Source organism: Diplotaxodon limnothrissa, linkage group LG20 (assembly GCF_057381915.1).
Source record: "Diplotaxodon limnothrissa isolate DT_005_m linkage group LG20, D_limnothrissa_male_GT1.1, whole genome shotgun sequence".
In the NCBI taxonomy this organism is placed as follows: Eukaryota; Metazoa; Chordata; class Actinopteri; order Cichliformes; family Cichlidae; genus Diplotaxodon; species Diplotaxodon limnothrissa.
The window spans coordinates 4,412,260-4,427,073 of NC_140615.1; the positions used below are offsets into that span (position 1 = coordinate 4,412,260).

General features: G+C 43.8%; 1 protein-coding gene across 1 annotated transcript in view; it reads right to left on the bottom strand.

Moving 5' to 3' along the window:
- LOC146610313 (adenylate cyclase type 6-like) overlaps positions 1-4,168 on the bottom strand; it is a 31,887-nt gene extending 27,719 nt beyond the window's left edge. The window contains exons 1-3 of the mRNA XM_085345262.1: positions 3,979-4,168; positions 1,729-1,926; positions 722-1,628 (exon numbers count right to left, since the gene is read on the bottom strand). Coding sequence (XP_085201388.1) covers positions 722-1,627 — 906 coding nt within the window. The 5' untranslated portion in view covers position 1,628; positions 1,729-1,926; positions 3,979-4,168. The remainder of the gene's footprint in view (positions 1-721; positions 1,629-1,728; positions 1,927-3,978) is intronic.
- Between the last annotated feature and the right edge of the window lie 10,646 nt (positions 4,169-14,814).

Sequence of the window (14,814 nt, forward strand, 5' to 3'; positions counted from 1 at the left end):
AAATGTGTTCTAGACCACAAATTTTATTTTCCAGTTTATACCTGACTTTTAGGACCTTCAAGCCTGTAGTTATGTTCTTTATCAGTTGGAGCCCCTCCTCATTGTCCTTCTTCTTCTTTGGTGCAACCCTATAAATACAGTGTACCCCTTTGGCCTCTCCCCTTTTCTACAATTACCCTGTGGGAGAGGTTGGTGTCATTTCTTTCCAGACCCTGTACAACACACATATAATGTATATTTAGCCACCCTGATGTTTCTGATTGTGTGTCTTTAGTTCAATTATTGTCATCATTGTGCCTGTTTTTGTTAGATGCTATAAATGTGTAGTATGTGTGTGCCACAAATGTGTTTTAGGCGCCGTTAATGCTAGCATGAATATATAATTCTGGCTAGCTTGGAAGTTGTGATGGGTTGAGCTAACCCTCTCCCCCACTGTTTGTGTTTGGTTGTAGGAGCTGGAGCGAGCAAGTTATTTACTTGGAGGTCTTTCTTTCTTTTACCTTTCTTTGTCAGACACAACGCAAAAACACACCGGTCACACGTGGAAGCAAAGTAAAAAACTGAAAAAAATAATACAATATAAAACATAAATGATGTTTGAAAGTAACTCAAACTGAGTGTTTTGAAATAAATATTCTACTGAACAATTGCTCTATGGATGTTGAAATAAGATCAAATTAAATATATCTCCATCTATTCTAGAATTATTGTCATCACTTACCTGTTTAAAAAAACCGAACTTATCCTTATTGTCTTTGCTGAGATACCAGGTGACTATGTGTACGATGGACAGCACAGCTCCACTAAGCACAGCAGCTCTCATTCTGACTGGCAACAAGGTATAGATAATGTAGATGAAGAACATTGTCCACCAGATGCCCTCTGATGCACTGTGGGGGGACACGCTGACGATCCCATATACTTGCACTACAATCAGTACCCCGATCACAAGGTAGCTCACAATCCACATGTAATCTTGGTGGAAGCCGTTTCGATTGCACACCACCATCATCGCCAGGAAAACAACCATGGCCACAGACAGTACTGAGATGTAGCCAGGTCTGAGGCTTGACTCCGGTTGGAAACAGTGGAAGGTAAGCATAACAACGCACACCACCACCAGAACTCCCATTAGCATGGTCAGAGAGCTCTGGTTGAGCCTGAAGAAGTACCGCTGATAAAGACGTTCCAGCTTGGTGGACTGAAATTTCTTGGATTGAAAAACCCGCACGACCTGCATACAACAGTCTGCGGCAGTCATTGTCTTGCAGCTACCCTCAGAGAACTGTCCTAATTCCTCCTCTTTCCTACCCTTCAGCTCACCGTCTTCGAAGCCCAGATTCACAGCCTTTAGACCCAGATCTCCACCACCAACCATCCGTTTCGCATAGTGGTCTTCCTGCCAGCCACAGCGCAGGCCAAAATTGTTCCCACTGGTGCCTGCCCCACAGTGGTAATTTTGAGGGGCAGCATTAGGGGTTTCCAAGTCCTCCGGGTCCCTCAGGCAGCTCATGTAACGTGGGTTGCATAGTGACGAGCTGTCCTTCCTTTTTTTGCCATTGCGCTCTCCCCATGCTGTCTTTCGCTGGTCCACTCTGCCTGGAAAGAGGTCTCTGGCCCATGACATCCTACAAAACACAACATACAATTGGTAATGTTTCACATAAAACAGTACTGATCTTGAAGCTTTTAATCTCTTTTAATATAGAGATTTGAGAATCGTCTCACCTGTGTTGGCTTAATTGTGTTTAGCAACACTGCGCTCTTTGGCCAGGCCACTAGTTTACCCCAGCGAGCACACACCATGAGCTCAAATTGGCCAAAAGCATCAGAGGGCCGTCTGCATTTGAGTTGCTTTCTTTTGTAGAAACAGTCAGTGTGTCAACTCTATACACCACCGAGTGCCTTTAAAAACCACCTGTTCTCCTGTAAAAGCAAATGAAAAACCAAACACAAAAAACATGTGATATTGTTAAGCAAACAAAGCATGAGGGAATATCACCTGATTGCATTAACATTAATAGTATGCATTTTTCATATTACACATATGTTTGGTGTTATAGGGCCTATTTATGCCACTGAATGTGCACGTCTTTGTATGGTTTGCCCATTCCACTTCTTTTCTTTCCATGCCTCAGCCAGCCTGGGACCACACTTTCAAATGTTTTTGTTCTGCCTGCAAAATGCTGAACTGTAAAAGCAGAACCTCCTCTAATTCCTGCCTCGTGCAGCAGGTGCCGTTCATAAGTTTTATCCTGAAACCATGACAAAGAATGCAGTCCCGTTCCAACCAGCTCTACACTGATTGCCGGCTTCCACAACTGGTATCAAACACCACTTCTTGGTGGCTAGCACTCTGCCATGCTTTGCCACCGAAATCTGCCCCTAACATCTTGAGTGGGCAGGCATGGGTGTGCTCTATTTGACAACAAAGGCCTACTGAGTGGGCACCATCAGAGATCAAGAGCTCTCCAGTCCAGATTAAATTGTCCATGCTTCCCCCATTAGCTTTGATGACTCACTATAGCTGGATTGTAGCAGTACATGTCAAGGACAGCGCTAACCTCTAAACTCTAAGCAAATCTCCCAGGCTGACAGAGCTAAGACTAATGGTGGGAAGAGCAAGCATGAAGTGCACACATGTTTATAATCAACAGCAGCCTCTAACATGAAAGCTGCCAAGCTGAAAACTAAAAGGATAACTATTTAACTATATGTTAAATATAACCCACACTGGTGCAAGCTGGGAAACCATCTCTTCAGTAACTATTATTTAATTAAATTCCTTCCTACTTAATAATAGATTAATAGCTGATCACAACATTTACAAACTGGTAAAGTAATTAGCATGCTGTTTCACGTTGGGTGCATTTTTTTTAATTTTTTTTTTTTGGCGTATGACCCACTCTGGCACACTGCAAGCATGTGTCCCTTCACCTTCATTTTTCCTGCAGAAACAACCTTAGTCCTCGACTCATCCTTATACATTTACGACAGGTCAGACTGCGACATGCGGCTCTTATGTAATGCAATCTATGCAGGCATACATCTGCCATAAACCACGAAACGAATCTGTACATTGCACATGTGTACATTGGAATCAGCCGTCCTGCGTGCGTTTAAAAATTAGGACGATGCGTACGAGCAAATATCTGTATTATTGTGCACATTGACACGGAGCAGCAACAGTCCTGCGGTCACCGGCGCTAACATGATTCTGATGTCCGAAAACATGTTTGGCAATTACACGTGTAGGCCCAGGCTGTGTCTGATTAAGGGGCAGTCGGCCGAAGCGCATTACATAACAGGACGCTCTAAGTAGCCACTGAGGCACTGCTCCCAGTGTTCAAATGTAGCCGCTTTAACCACAAATCTCATGGAGACGGCGTTGGACCCGGATAGTCTGGAGTCAGCCGGGAGTGTGTGGGTTGCAGAAGAAAGTGCAGGTTGCCACACATCAGCGCCTCTACTAACTTGTCGTGAGTAAAACATTCCGTTGGGCAACTTCTGCCTTGGCAGCTGATCCTCTGATATCGGATGAATGTGCTATCCAGCTCACAGGACTACTGTACAGTGATATGGGCTGTAAAAGGGCTACACACCGGGCCTGTTCCCCCAACATAAACGCGTACGTCATTATGTTTGGACTCCAAACAGGTCACTGGGCAAGAGGACGCTGGTGAAACGCTCTGGGCAGAATCGCCAAGTGTCACTCGGCTGATTCGCCTCTTCGCGTTAAATGTCACATTACATAAATAAAGTGATGTCTGCGCCTGTGTACAGTAGTGTACAGTCCCGCTGAATAGTTCAGGCGGCTCAACGCCGCCGCAGTCATCACAGCAAAACACACTCCAGTGCAAGTCAACTGCTCCCAGTCTTTTCCACGGCTCTATCCTTTGACTGCTTTTCAGTGTCGCCGAGCTGTAGCAAATTCACATTGTTGCCCAATACAAAGCTTAAGACATGCAGTGTACTTACCAGTGGACATCCAGTAGGAGTAACCGTAACACTGCAGTGGAGCTTAGCCCTGTCTTCGGTCTTTACGCAGCCGCCGTGACACACTTCGGATGCGGGTCTGTCCTTGTGGAAAGCAAGGGAAAACTGCGAAATTGGCAGGACAGCCTTCTCTCTTCCCAGCCAAAGCTACGACCCTACATTCACAGCGCTCCTCTCTCCCTCTCTCTATCTCTCTCCCTCACACATACACAGTCACACACACACTGACAGTTCCAGTCCAACATTCCCATCCCATTCATGATCGCAGGAGTCCCCCTAGAGGTGACGCGCGTGCGTCTCCACCTGCTCGAGTGTGATCCGCTCTCCTGCCCGTCATTATGTCCATTTGTTCCTTCCTCCTCGTTTACTTCACCCTTGTTGTAACACAGCGTGCAGATTAATAGCAAGCTAGGAGAGAACAAAGAAGCTGTTGTTAAGCATTGCATGCAAATATTGTCAAAACACCACCTAGTGGCGATGATTTATCCAATAAAAACTTCCAAAAGTCTCCCGAAGCGATCATGTTGACCTCTAAACTGTTTTTTATTCAGTTCTTACAATCATCACAGTTGGTCTTATATAAAGTACATCAAAACCATTTATTAAGAAACAACTGACTCGGGCTTAATGGCTGCACAGACCACCAAAAATCACTCAGTGCAAACTGTGTGAACTAGGAGCTCAACAAGTGCTCAATTTGCTGACAGGGACAATGAATATTAAATATTGGGCTTCAGTAAGCACGCAGTATGACTACATTAATGCACACAGTTGTAAGTTAGTTTACTCTGCTTTTACATGGAAGGACTGCTGCATAAATCTATGTTACAGCACCATATTTTACTAATGTGAGCCTAAATATTACTAAAATGGCTTTATATTAGCCAGGGCAACACAAGTGTGGGTGCAGAAGAAACAGAATAGAAAATGGAAAATTGCTTCTTATTTTGTTTGTTTTGGTCTTTGCTTAACTTTAAAATACTCCCGAGGCGTCCAACTGGATTTATGTCTCTAATTTAGGAGACTGGTGACAGTCTTCACTTCTCCTTTAAATGCAATTTCATGATTGCTTTGTGTGGGAAATTTATGTTTTTCAAGTGTCTTGAGACTAGAAATCATCTTTGATCTTTTATGCATTGTTGCACTTCAAAATGCATTAAACCTGCGTTCACAGAAAAATGTACAAATGTCATCTGTCCAGCATGGTTAACGCTTGTATAGATCTACCTCCAGCTGTTGTAATCCTAGCCAGGTCCACTCCAACCATGCTGGACGCCATCTGAGTCCAATAAATATATTTTGATTTCATCTGTCCAAAACTGTGCTGCCAGTTTTCATTAGCTTCTTTTAATGCTCAAAGTTCGAGTTTGAAGTTTTGTGCTGTTTTCAGACCAGATGTGTCTTTTTTTCTCCTTTTTCTTGGACACTGTGTATAGTAGGGGTTGTCCTAATGCAAAATTCTTCACAATATCTGAGCAGTCACTGAAACAGCAGTTTACCACACAGCTGTTCAAAAAACTGTAATTTATAGCTAAACTTCTATTTTTAAAAAAAGTTGTTTTAGATCAACGTTTGTCTTTTCTAGACAAGAACAAAATTTATGAGACCTTCCCGTCAGGTTTCAGGGACTTTCACAATGCTCAGTCTTCTCTTTTAAAAGTAATAAATGATACTCTACTGAATGTCTGGTGATTTCTGTACTGGTGATTGTTCCATCTTAGCTCCGCTGGGCCCGAGTGCTACCTTTTACTCAGTCAATCATGATTTACTCATTTAGCATTTGGAACATTGTGTAGGAGTCAAGGGTTTGGCTCGAAACAGGTTTCAGTCTTATATTAAATAAGGGGCTTTTTCAGTCTACATTGGAAAATACTCTTCTATGACATCTGGAGTTCCCAGAGACTCTATTTTGTGGCCTGTTCTGTTTTCTTTGTACATGCTGCCTCTGAATATGACATGTCTTTTTCATTCCAACTCAGATGATTTACAAACATATACCAGGGAATCTTGGAAATCACTCCTCTATACAAGGGCACAATCCCTGTATCCTGGCTTCAAATAATTCAATGTTTCATATTTTCCCACAGCTAAACAAGGCAAGAATGAGGTTATATTGTGTGGCCTTCCATCTTTAGTTTAGCATATATATGGAGTTATTCAGTCAGTCTTATTTATTTACAGTTAGACCAAAACCCTTTAGCTAGATTTCTGGCTGGGGCAAAAAAAGAAAAGAAAAGATCACATTGTTCCAGTGCTGACAGCCTTGCAGTGGCTCCCTGTGCATTACAGAATTCAGTATAAAGTGTCACTGTTTGTGTTTAGCCTTAAATGGTCTAGCATCAAATCATGTGGCAGATATACAGCATTCATATGCCTCCTCAAGATCATTAAGGTCAGCATCCAGTCACTACTAACTATCTGAGGGAAGCTTTCTAACTTGATGTTATTGCATCAACACCTCACACATGCATCAAGTCTTACTGTTTTTATACCTTAGCTGATAACACCTTTATTTTATGCAAGTGTACTGCCTCTGCTATGGTTGGGCAGTCAGCTAAACTCCTTCCCCACATCAAGACTCTGACGACACGATTCCCGGTTCACAGGTTTATTGACACAGGGAAAGGTGAAACTGTAACAAACAGTACAAGGCATAATCACTGTACTTATTCACCATGTACATATATAACGATGAAAATATATTAACCCAGTTTTTTAATATGTCAACATGCAATGTTCATATGAATTACTTCCCTTTTTAAGTCAAATACAAACATCAAATTATGATTTTAACAAGTCTTACTATAATGAATGCCTCCAATTCGTTTGTCATTCCCCTTTAACTAGCTCCATAAGCGATTGCTAGCTTAAACTGCATAAGATTGGTTTTATCATTAAACTTACAGAAAAATGAACTTACTTGAAAGAAAGTGGTCTATACATGCACATAAAATATAAAACAAGTCTATACATACCCACAATGCTACCAAAGGCATAGGATGTATGTGGATGCCACTGGATTTATCTGGCTAAGGCCACCATGCTGCACATGCCTTCTCCTTAATTCACAGACTTACTTCCTGTTTACCGACGACATTAGGGCTGAACGATATATCGCATTTGCGATAATATCGCGACATGATCAAGTGCAATTTTCTAACCGCAAAGGCTGCGATTATACTGCGATTATATTATACAATTCATGGGCTGCATCCTCCTGAGGCCGCATTTGTAGACCGATTACGTCACAGCAACGCGCCGAAGGCTGTCCAAATTACTACCATATCCCAGAATTCATAGCGCGGCCCAGCCAAACTCCAGTTTCCAGCAATGGCGGCCGCTACTAAGTTTTAAAATTACTCATACTAATCTTTCTGGGTCACAAAATAAACTTTTAACATATTTTCAGGCGAGAAAGTAGTTGTGTAAACATCAAATATCTGCTCGGTTTATCAAGATATCCCATATTTGCAAAAGTGCTTCGACGTTTTCAGAGGCGTCTGCTACCCACCAGCTCGACAGCTAGCCGGGAGCTCGAGGGTTACTGATGCGGCCGAGAACGGCACAACTCCCGGCACATCATTTTCAGATCACCGCGGAGTTTCGCTGCTCGGGTTAAACGTAATATATAAGTCACTTAGACAACCTAAAAATGTTATTGTTGGGCTTTTTTCAGTGTTTTGTTTGTTCGTGAGTAAATCGGTTTGGCTGAGATTAAAGTTATTAGATTAGATAAAATAAAACTTTATTAATCCCCCGGGTGGGTTCCTCCTTGGTTTTCACACAGCTGACTAAACGTCAAACAGAAAACTTATTAAACAGAAGTATGAGACAGTCGAGAATTTACGCCAGTGTCTGGTTATATTTTAGATAGCAAGAAGCAGACGGCCGAGTTTATTAAACTCCACCGAGACAGCGGTGACGCTAATCAGAACTAGCCTTCTGATTAGCTAATCAGAACTAGACCGTCCAATTTCACGCCTTTAAACTTTAAAGGCGTGTTTGTGTGTGTGTTTATACAATTGCTATTATGTTTGCACTTTATGTGTAATGTTACTGACTGCAGAGATCAGTAAGATGTGTGTATTTTTTATTTATTAGTTTTATTTATTTAATATTATTTTTTAATTGAATGACTGTCTAGTAGTTCACAGATGTCGAAAAACTGAGTGTGGTAAAGCCACTGATTTTTTTTATGTATATTTCTGCAATCTGCACATTGTACTGACTTTCATTTTAATGTTTACACCAGGGTTCCTTGTCAGCACTTTATGCTCAGATGTTTGTAAGCTAAAAATAAACTATTGTGTATGTTCAAATATACTGTTGTGATTGAAGAAGTTAAATAAAAATGTCAGTCATCAATTCATGCATCACCTCATGTCATCATAACAGAGGTCTGTCTTCCAGGAAAGAACAGTTTAAAATTAATGTAATATAGTATTGGCCATACTATATGATGTATTGCTTGTCTTTGTTTAATAATACAGAAGACAAATACCTTAAAAAATAATCGCATATCGCATCGCAATCGCAATATTGGGGCAAAAAATCGCAATTAGATTATTTTCCATAATCGTTCAGCCCTAGACGACATCATGTCCTATTACAGACTACAGGTTTTAAGGTGGCACCAGAGAGTTACAATTGCATATTTAAACATTTACCAAATCCAAGAAAACAGTCTACCTTAAAAACTTTTGATATCAGAACACTCCCCGCCTGGCGTGATTAACGCCACCACACTTTGTCAATGACAGTTCAACACCTAGACATCTGAAGCCAGAAGAAGTACTATTTCTGTAATGGGTCTCACAAACAATGTTTCTCCTCCTGGCTTGATGACCTTGACCTCGACCTGGCGAACTTTACCATCTTTGCTTTGGAAGGTCTGTGTTACCAGACCAAGTGGCCACTTATTTCTTTGTACTTGACTGTCCTTGAGGAGAACAACATCCCCTGGCTTAATGTTTGGGTTAGATGACTGCCACTTCCTACGTGATTGCAATGTTGGAAGGAACTGCTTGCGCCACCTGTCCCAGAAGGTGTTGGACAGGTGCTGGACTTGTCTCCACTGATGCTTGTAGAGGTCAGCGGCTCCAAACTCTCCTGGAGGAGCAGGAACACAGTTTACCTTCTGTGTTAGAAGAGCAGCTGGCATAAGAATGAATGAGTTGTCGGGGTCAGTTGTTACAGGAACAAGAGGCCGGGCATTAATGATGCCTCCTACTTCTGCCATGAAAGTTACCAACACTTCATGGGTCAGCTTCCCCTTGAGCTGGAGGAACATGGAGTCAAGAATCCTTCTAGCCAGACCAATCATCCTTTCCCACGTTCCACCAAAGTGGGAGGCATGTGGAGGGTTGAATGTCCAAGAGCAACCTTGGGCTGACAGATAAGACTTGACGCCATTGTGGTCGATGTTAGAGGGTATCTTCAAGGACTGACAAGCACCCGCAAAGTTAGTGCCTCTGTCTGATCGAATACTTTTGACCGGCCCTCTAACTGCTAGAAACCGCCTTAATGCGTTGATAAAGCTGGATGTGTCGAGGGATTCTATGACTTCAATATGTACGGCTCTTACGCTCATACATGTAAAAATCACGGCCCACCTTTTGCTGTGTGAGAGGCCTCCTCTAGTCCGGCGTGCAGAAACACTCCAAGGACCAAACACATCAAGGCCAACATTTGTGAAGGGAGGGTCTGTTGAGAGACGATCTGCCGGAAGGCTGGCCATTTTTTGGCAGCTTACTGGAGCTCTAAGTCTTCTGCATGTCACACATCGGTAGATGATGCTGCTCACTTTTCTCTTTCCACCAACTATCCAAAATCCAGCTGCACGGACGGCCCCTTCCGTAAAGAGACGCCCTTGATGGTGAACTTGTTCGTGGTACTGTCTAATGAGCAGGGTTGCAATATGATGATTGCCTGGAATAATCACAGGAGTCTTCTCACTCTGAGCAAGACTTGAATAGTGAAGACGACCTCCGACTCTTAGTAGGCCATGTGCATCAATAAAGGGATCGAGACTTTTCAGAGGACTACTTCTGGGAACCTCTTTGTGTATTACGATACATTTGATCTCCTCGCCATAAACCTCTTCTTGGACTGTTCGAATGATGATGTCTGAGGCTTGGGTGGATTCCTCAACACTAAATCCTGTCTTACAAAGATGCCAGCCCTTACAAGGTTTGTTTGTTGTGATCATGTTGTAACAACTGGCAATATGTTTCAGATGGGCGATTGCACGAGTCAGTGACTGCCACGAAGAAAACTTGGTGAATCGTTGGGACCCAAGTTGCTTGGATGCTGTAGCAGTGCTTAATGTGGACACAAGCGGTCGGATGTCTGGATCTGAACCTGGGTCCACAAGATCAAAGGTGATGTCAGGGATGTCTTGCTCTGGTTTGGACAGAAACCTGGGTCCACTAAGCCAGTTGGTGTCTTTTAAAGTGCCTGCAGCAACAGAACGTGTTGCATGGTCTGCAGGGTTCTGGTTTGTGGCCACGTAGCGCCACTGGCGTGGACTGGAGGATCTTCGAATGCGCAGGACCCGATTACTTACGTACACATAAAAACGCCTGGTCTCATTACAAATGTAGCCCAGAACCACCTTACTATCTGTGTAATAAGTCACAGCATTAAGCTGAAGATCAAGTTCTGCTGAGATCAGGTCTGACAACTCAACAGCCAGTACTGCTGCACAGAGCTCTAATCTCGGGATTGTGTGCTCTGGACGAGGAGCCAGCTTGGCCTTTCCCATGACAAACCCCACATGCTGGTTTCCAGCAGTGTCTGTGACTCTAAGATATGCTACTGCAGCAATAGCTTTTGTTGAAGCGTCAGAGAAAACACACAATTCTCTGTTGACAGCTGTCGATGGTGAAGTTTCAGTGTAGGGTCTGGGTATCGTCAGACTTGACAACTCTGTCAGTGAAGCTCTCCACGAGGCCCAAGCTTCCTCCTTGTCTCGAGGTAATGGCACATCCCAGTCACCATTCTCAGCAGTGAGCTCTCGGAGAATGGACTTGCCTTGTATGACAACTGGTGCTACAAACCCAAGAGGGTCGAAGAGACTGTTAATGATAGATAAGACTCCCCGGCGAGTATAAGGTTTTGTCTCCTGGGAGACACTGAAGACAAAGCAATCTGTTTGAAGGTTCCAGTTGAGCCCGAGACTGCGCTGCATCGGTACTGTGTCTGCATCAAGGTCAAGATCTTTAAGGTCACTTGCATAGTCTCTTGAAGGAAAGGCTCTCATGATCTCCTTCTTGTTTGCTGCGATCTTATGCAGCCTCAGGTTAGACCTGGAGAGGACATCCTGTGTCTTCTTTAACAAGTTGATAGCTGCTTCGACTGTAGGCAGAGACTTCAGTCCATCATCTACATAAAAGTCTCGCATCACAAAATGCTTTACATCAGGGTCAGCATGGAACTCACTGACCTGAACGGATTGATGGAGGCCGTAAATAGCCACTGCAGGCGAGGGGCTATTCCCGAACACGTGGACTGTCATGCGGTAGTCCACGATATCTTTGGAGAGGTCATTATCACGGAACCATAGAAACCTCAAGAAGTTTCTGTCCTCTTCTCTGACCAAGAAAGAGTAGAACATTTGTTCTACGTCTGCTGAGAATGCAACAGCTTCCTTTCTAAAGCGAATCAATACACCCAGCAGTGTGTTGTTCAGATCAGGCCCCGTCAACAGCACATCGTTGAGTGACACACCATTGAATCGAGCACTGGAGTCAAAAACTATTCTGATCTTCTTTGGTTTCTTGGGATGGTACACACCGAATGTTGGTAAATACCATCGCTCTTCCTCCTCACCCAACGGAGGAGCCAACTCTGCATGACCATTTTTGAACATCTGTTCCATGAAGCTAAGGAAGTGTTCCCTCATTTCAGGCTTCCTCTCAAAGTTGTGAATGAGAGACTTGAGACGCTTCAGTGCCTGAGGCCTGTTGTTAGGAAGCTGCTGACGTGGACTCTTGAAGGGTAAAGGGGCTACCCAGCTGTTATTTGTGTCTTTCTGTAGTCCAGCCTTCATTATTTTCATGAATGAAGCGTCCTGAATTGAAGGAGCAACTTGGTTATCCTGTTTGGTCCTCTTGAACACATTGCATCCAAGATGGTCAACATCGCAGATGGACTCTTGTTCAGGACACGTTGGAAGATGGTCTGCAACCTGGATGGCGCTGTACCTTTCTTTAACACAAAACACATTAGGGCATGGGTTAAAGATAGATGGCCTTCGCAGCTCTGTGGTATTTGTATAGAAGGAGCTGATTGCTGATGGCCTATGGACACTGCCGAGACACACGTTGCCCACAACAACCCACCCCAGATCTAACTTCTGAGCATAGGGCTGGTTGTGTGAACCATTCACCTGTTTGCGGACTTTATGTACTCTGATAACGTCCCTCCCTAGGAGAAGCATGATCTGGGCATTTGGGTCCAGATCTGGGATGAGGTGTGCCAGTGACTTTAAATGTGCATGATGAATAGCGACATCAGGGGTTGGAATCTCATCCCTGTTGTTGGGAATTTCATTGCATTCTGTGAGACTGGGTAATGGAATGCGGACAGTCCCATCAAGAGATTCCACCTCATAGCCACTTGCCCTCCTACCTGATTATTCTTTTACTCCTGCACATGTTCTCAGTATGTATGGCGCACATGGGCTTTTGTCACCAAACACTTCAAAAAACTGTGAGCGAACTAACGACCTGTTACTTTGCTCATCCAAAATTGCATACAGCTTCACTGCTTTTTCTCTGTTCCCAGCTGGATATACCTTCACGAGGCATATTTTGGAACAGGATCGGTCCATCAGATCTCCCCCGCAAACCTTTGTGCATTTGGCTGTGATGTCCGATTGAGGCAAAGTTTCAACTTCCTCCCCGCCATGGTCTGGAGCAGGGTCCTTCACTTCTATCCAAGGTGCAGGCCCTGGATGTAGAGCTGTGTTGTGCCTTTCACTTTTGCACTCAGAACACTGCACTTTGACCTTGCAATCCCTAGCAAGGTGCGATGATGCTGAACAGCATTTGAAACACAAATTGTGCTCCCTCAAGAACATCTTGCGCTCATCAATCGATTTTTCTCTGAATGCACGACATTTGCGTAATGGGTGTGGTTTCCCATGAATGGGGCATACTTTATCACAATCATCAAGCTTTGATGAGAACTTACTAGAATCAGAACTAGCTCTGGAGGATACGTCCGTTTTACAGACTGAGATTCCTCTATGCTTGTTTGGCTGCCACGCTAACTTTTCAGTCCTGGAGCTGATGTCTGTCTGAGTGATGAAGTTGAAGCTTGGATCGTTGGCAATGCTAGCCTCCTGGCTAACAAACTCTACAAAAAAGGTAAAGGGCGGATACGGCACATGCTCTCGCCGCTTGTACGATGCGCCAGCTGAAGCCCACTTTTCTTGCAGACGAAAGGGGAGCTTCTGCACAATTGGATTGACACCTCTTGCTGTGTCGAGGAATGAAAGTCCAGGTAGGTCTCCTTCATCCTTAGCCGAAAGAAGTTCCATCAGAAGATCACTCAACTTTGTTAACTTAGCATAGTCTCGATTTCCTACCTTTGGAAATGTGTCAATGCGCTTGAAGAGAGAATCCTCTATTGCCTCTGTTGAGCCGTAGGTTCTATCAAGTCTTTCCCATATCATATCCAGCCCAGCTCCTGGATGATTAACATGAATTGCTCTGATCTGCTCTGCGTGTTCTTTTGACTCCTTGCCAAGCCACTTTAAAAGAAGATCCATCTCTTCACTCGCAGTCAAATCTAAGCCACTGGTTGCAGATAGAAATGAGCGTTTCCAGGCTCTGTAGTTCTGTGGCTTGTCATTAAATTGAAGTAAGCCTGTAGACACAAGTTCACGGCGTGCAAGATATCTCACAAAATCATTTGGGTTGGGGCTGCCATAGTTGGCGTTAGGAGATATGGGATAGGCTGAGGGAAATGCACCACTATAGTCATTTTGAGATCTGAGATTCTGGGTTGGAGTAGCAGATCTGTGTTCAAATCTTACTTGTCGTGGCTCGTGAACATCTTCTTCCTTACAGATCTGAACTCCATGTGAGCTGGGGAACGGCTGTGATTTTGTTGGCGTAACACTTTCATGCTGCTGATGCCCTGTCTCTGATACTTTGCCTTGGTCCGCAACATACTGTTGTGTTCGTTGAATAGTTTCTAGAGGGTCAGAATCTAGTACAAGGTCACAACTACGTCTTTCACTATTGATATCAGCTGCAGCTTCTAGCACTTCTGCCTCCACAATGGCTGCAGCAGTTTCTTTCTTGTATTCTAGCATTTGCATTGAGGCTTCCAATTTAGCCTTTTCTAGTTTTAGGTTTATTTCCTCCTCAGCATAAGAAAGACGAGCCTTTGCTGCTTCTGCACGTGCTCGTGCCTTGGCTGCAGCAGACCCAGTTGATGATGCATAGGAGTGCACAGAAGGAGCGTGCGAATGCGTTTTTGACATGGTTGTTTCTTCTGACTTGGACTGAACAATTTCTCAGCGAATCTCTGCTTAGATGTGCTAATTGTCCATTAGTTGATTGTGATGATGGTCTCCCTACCATCTGTCGGCGTTTCCACGTTATCTTGCCCGCTAGGAAGTGTGGTTTCACTGTACTGCCTCTGCTATGGTTGGGCAGTCAGCTAAACTCCTTCCCCACATCAAGACTCTGACGACACGATTCCCGGTTCACAGGTTTATTGACACAGGGAAAGGTGAAACTGTAACAAACAGTACAAGGCATAATCACTGTACTTATTCACCATGTACATATATAACGATGAAAA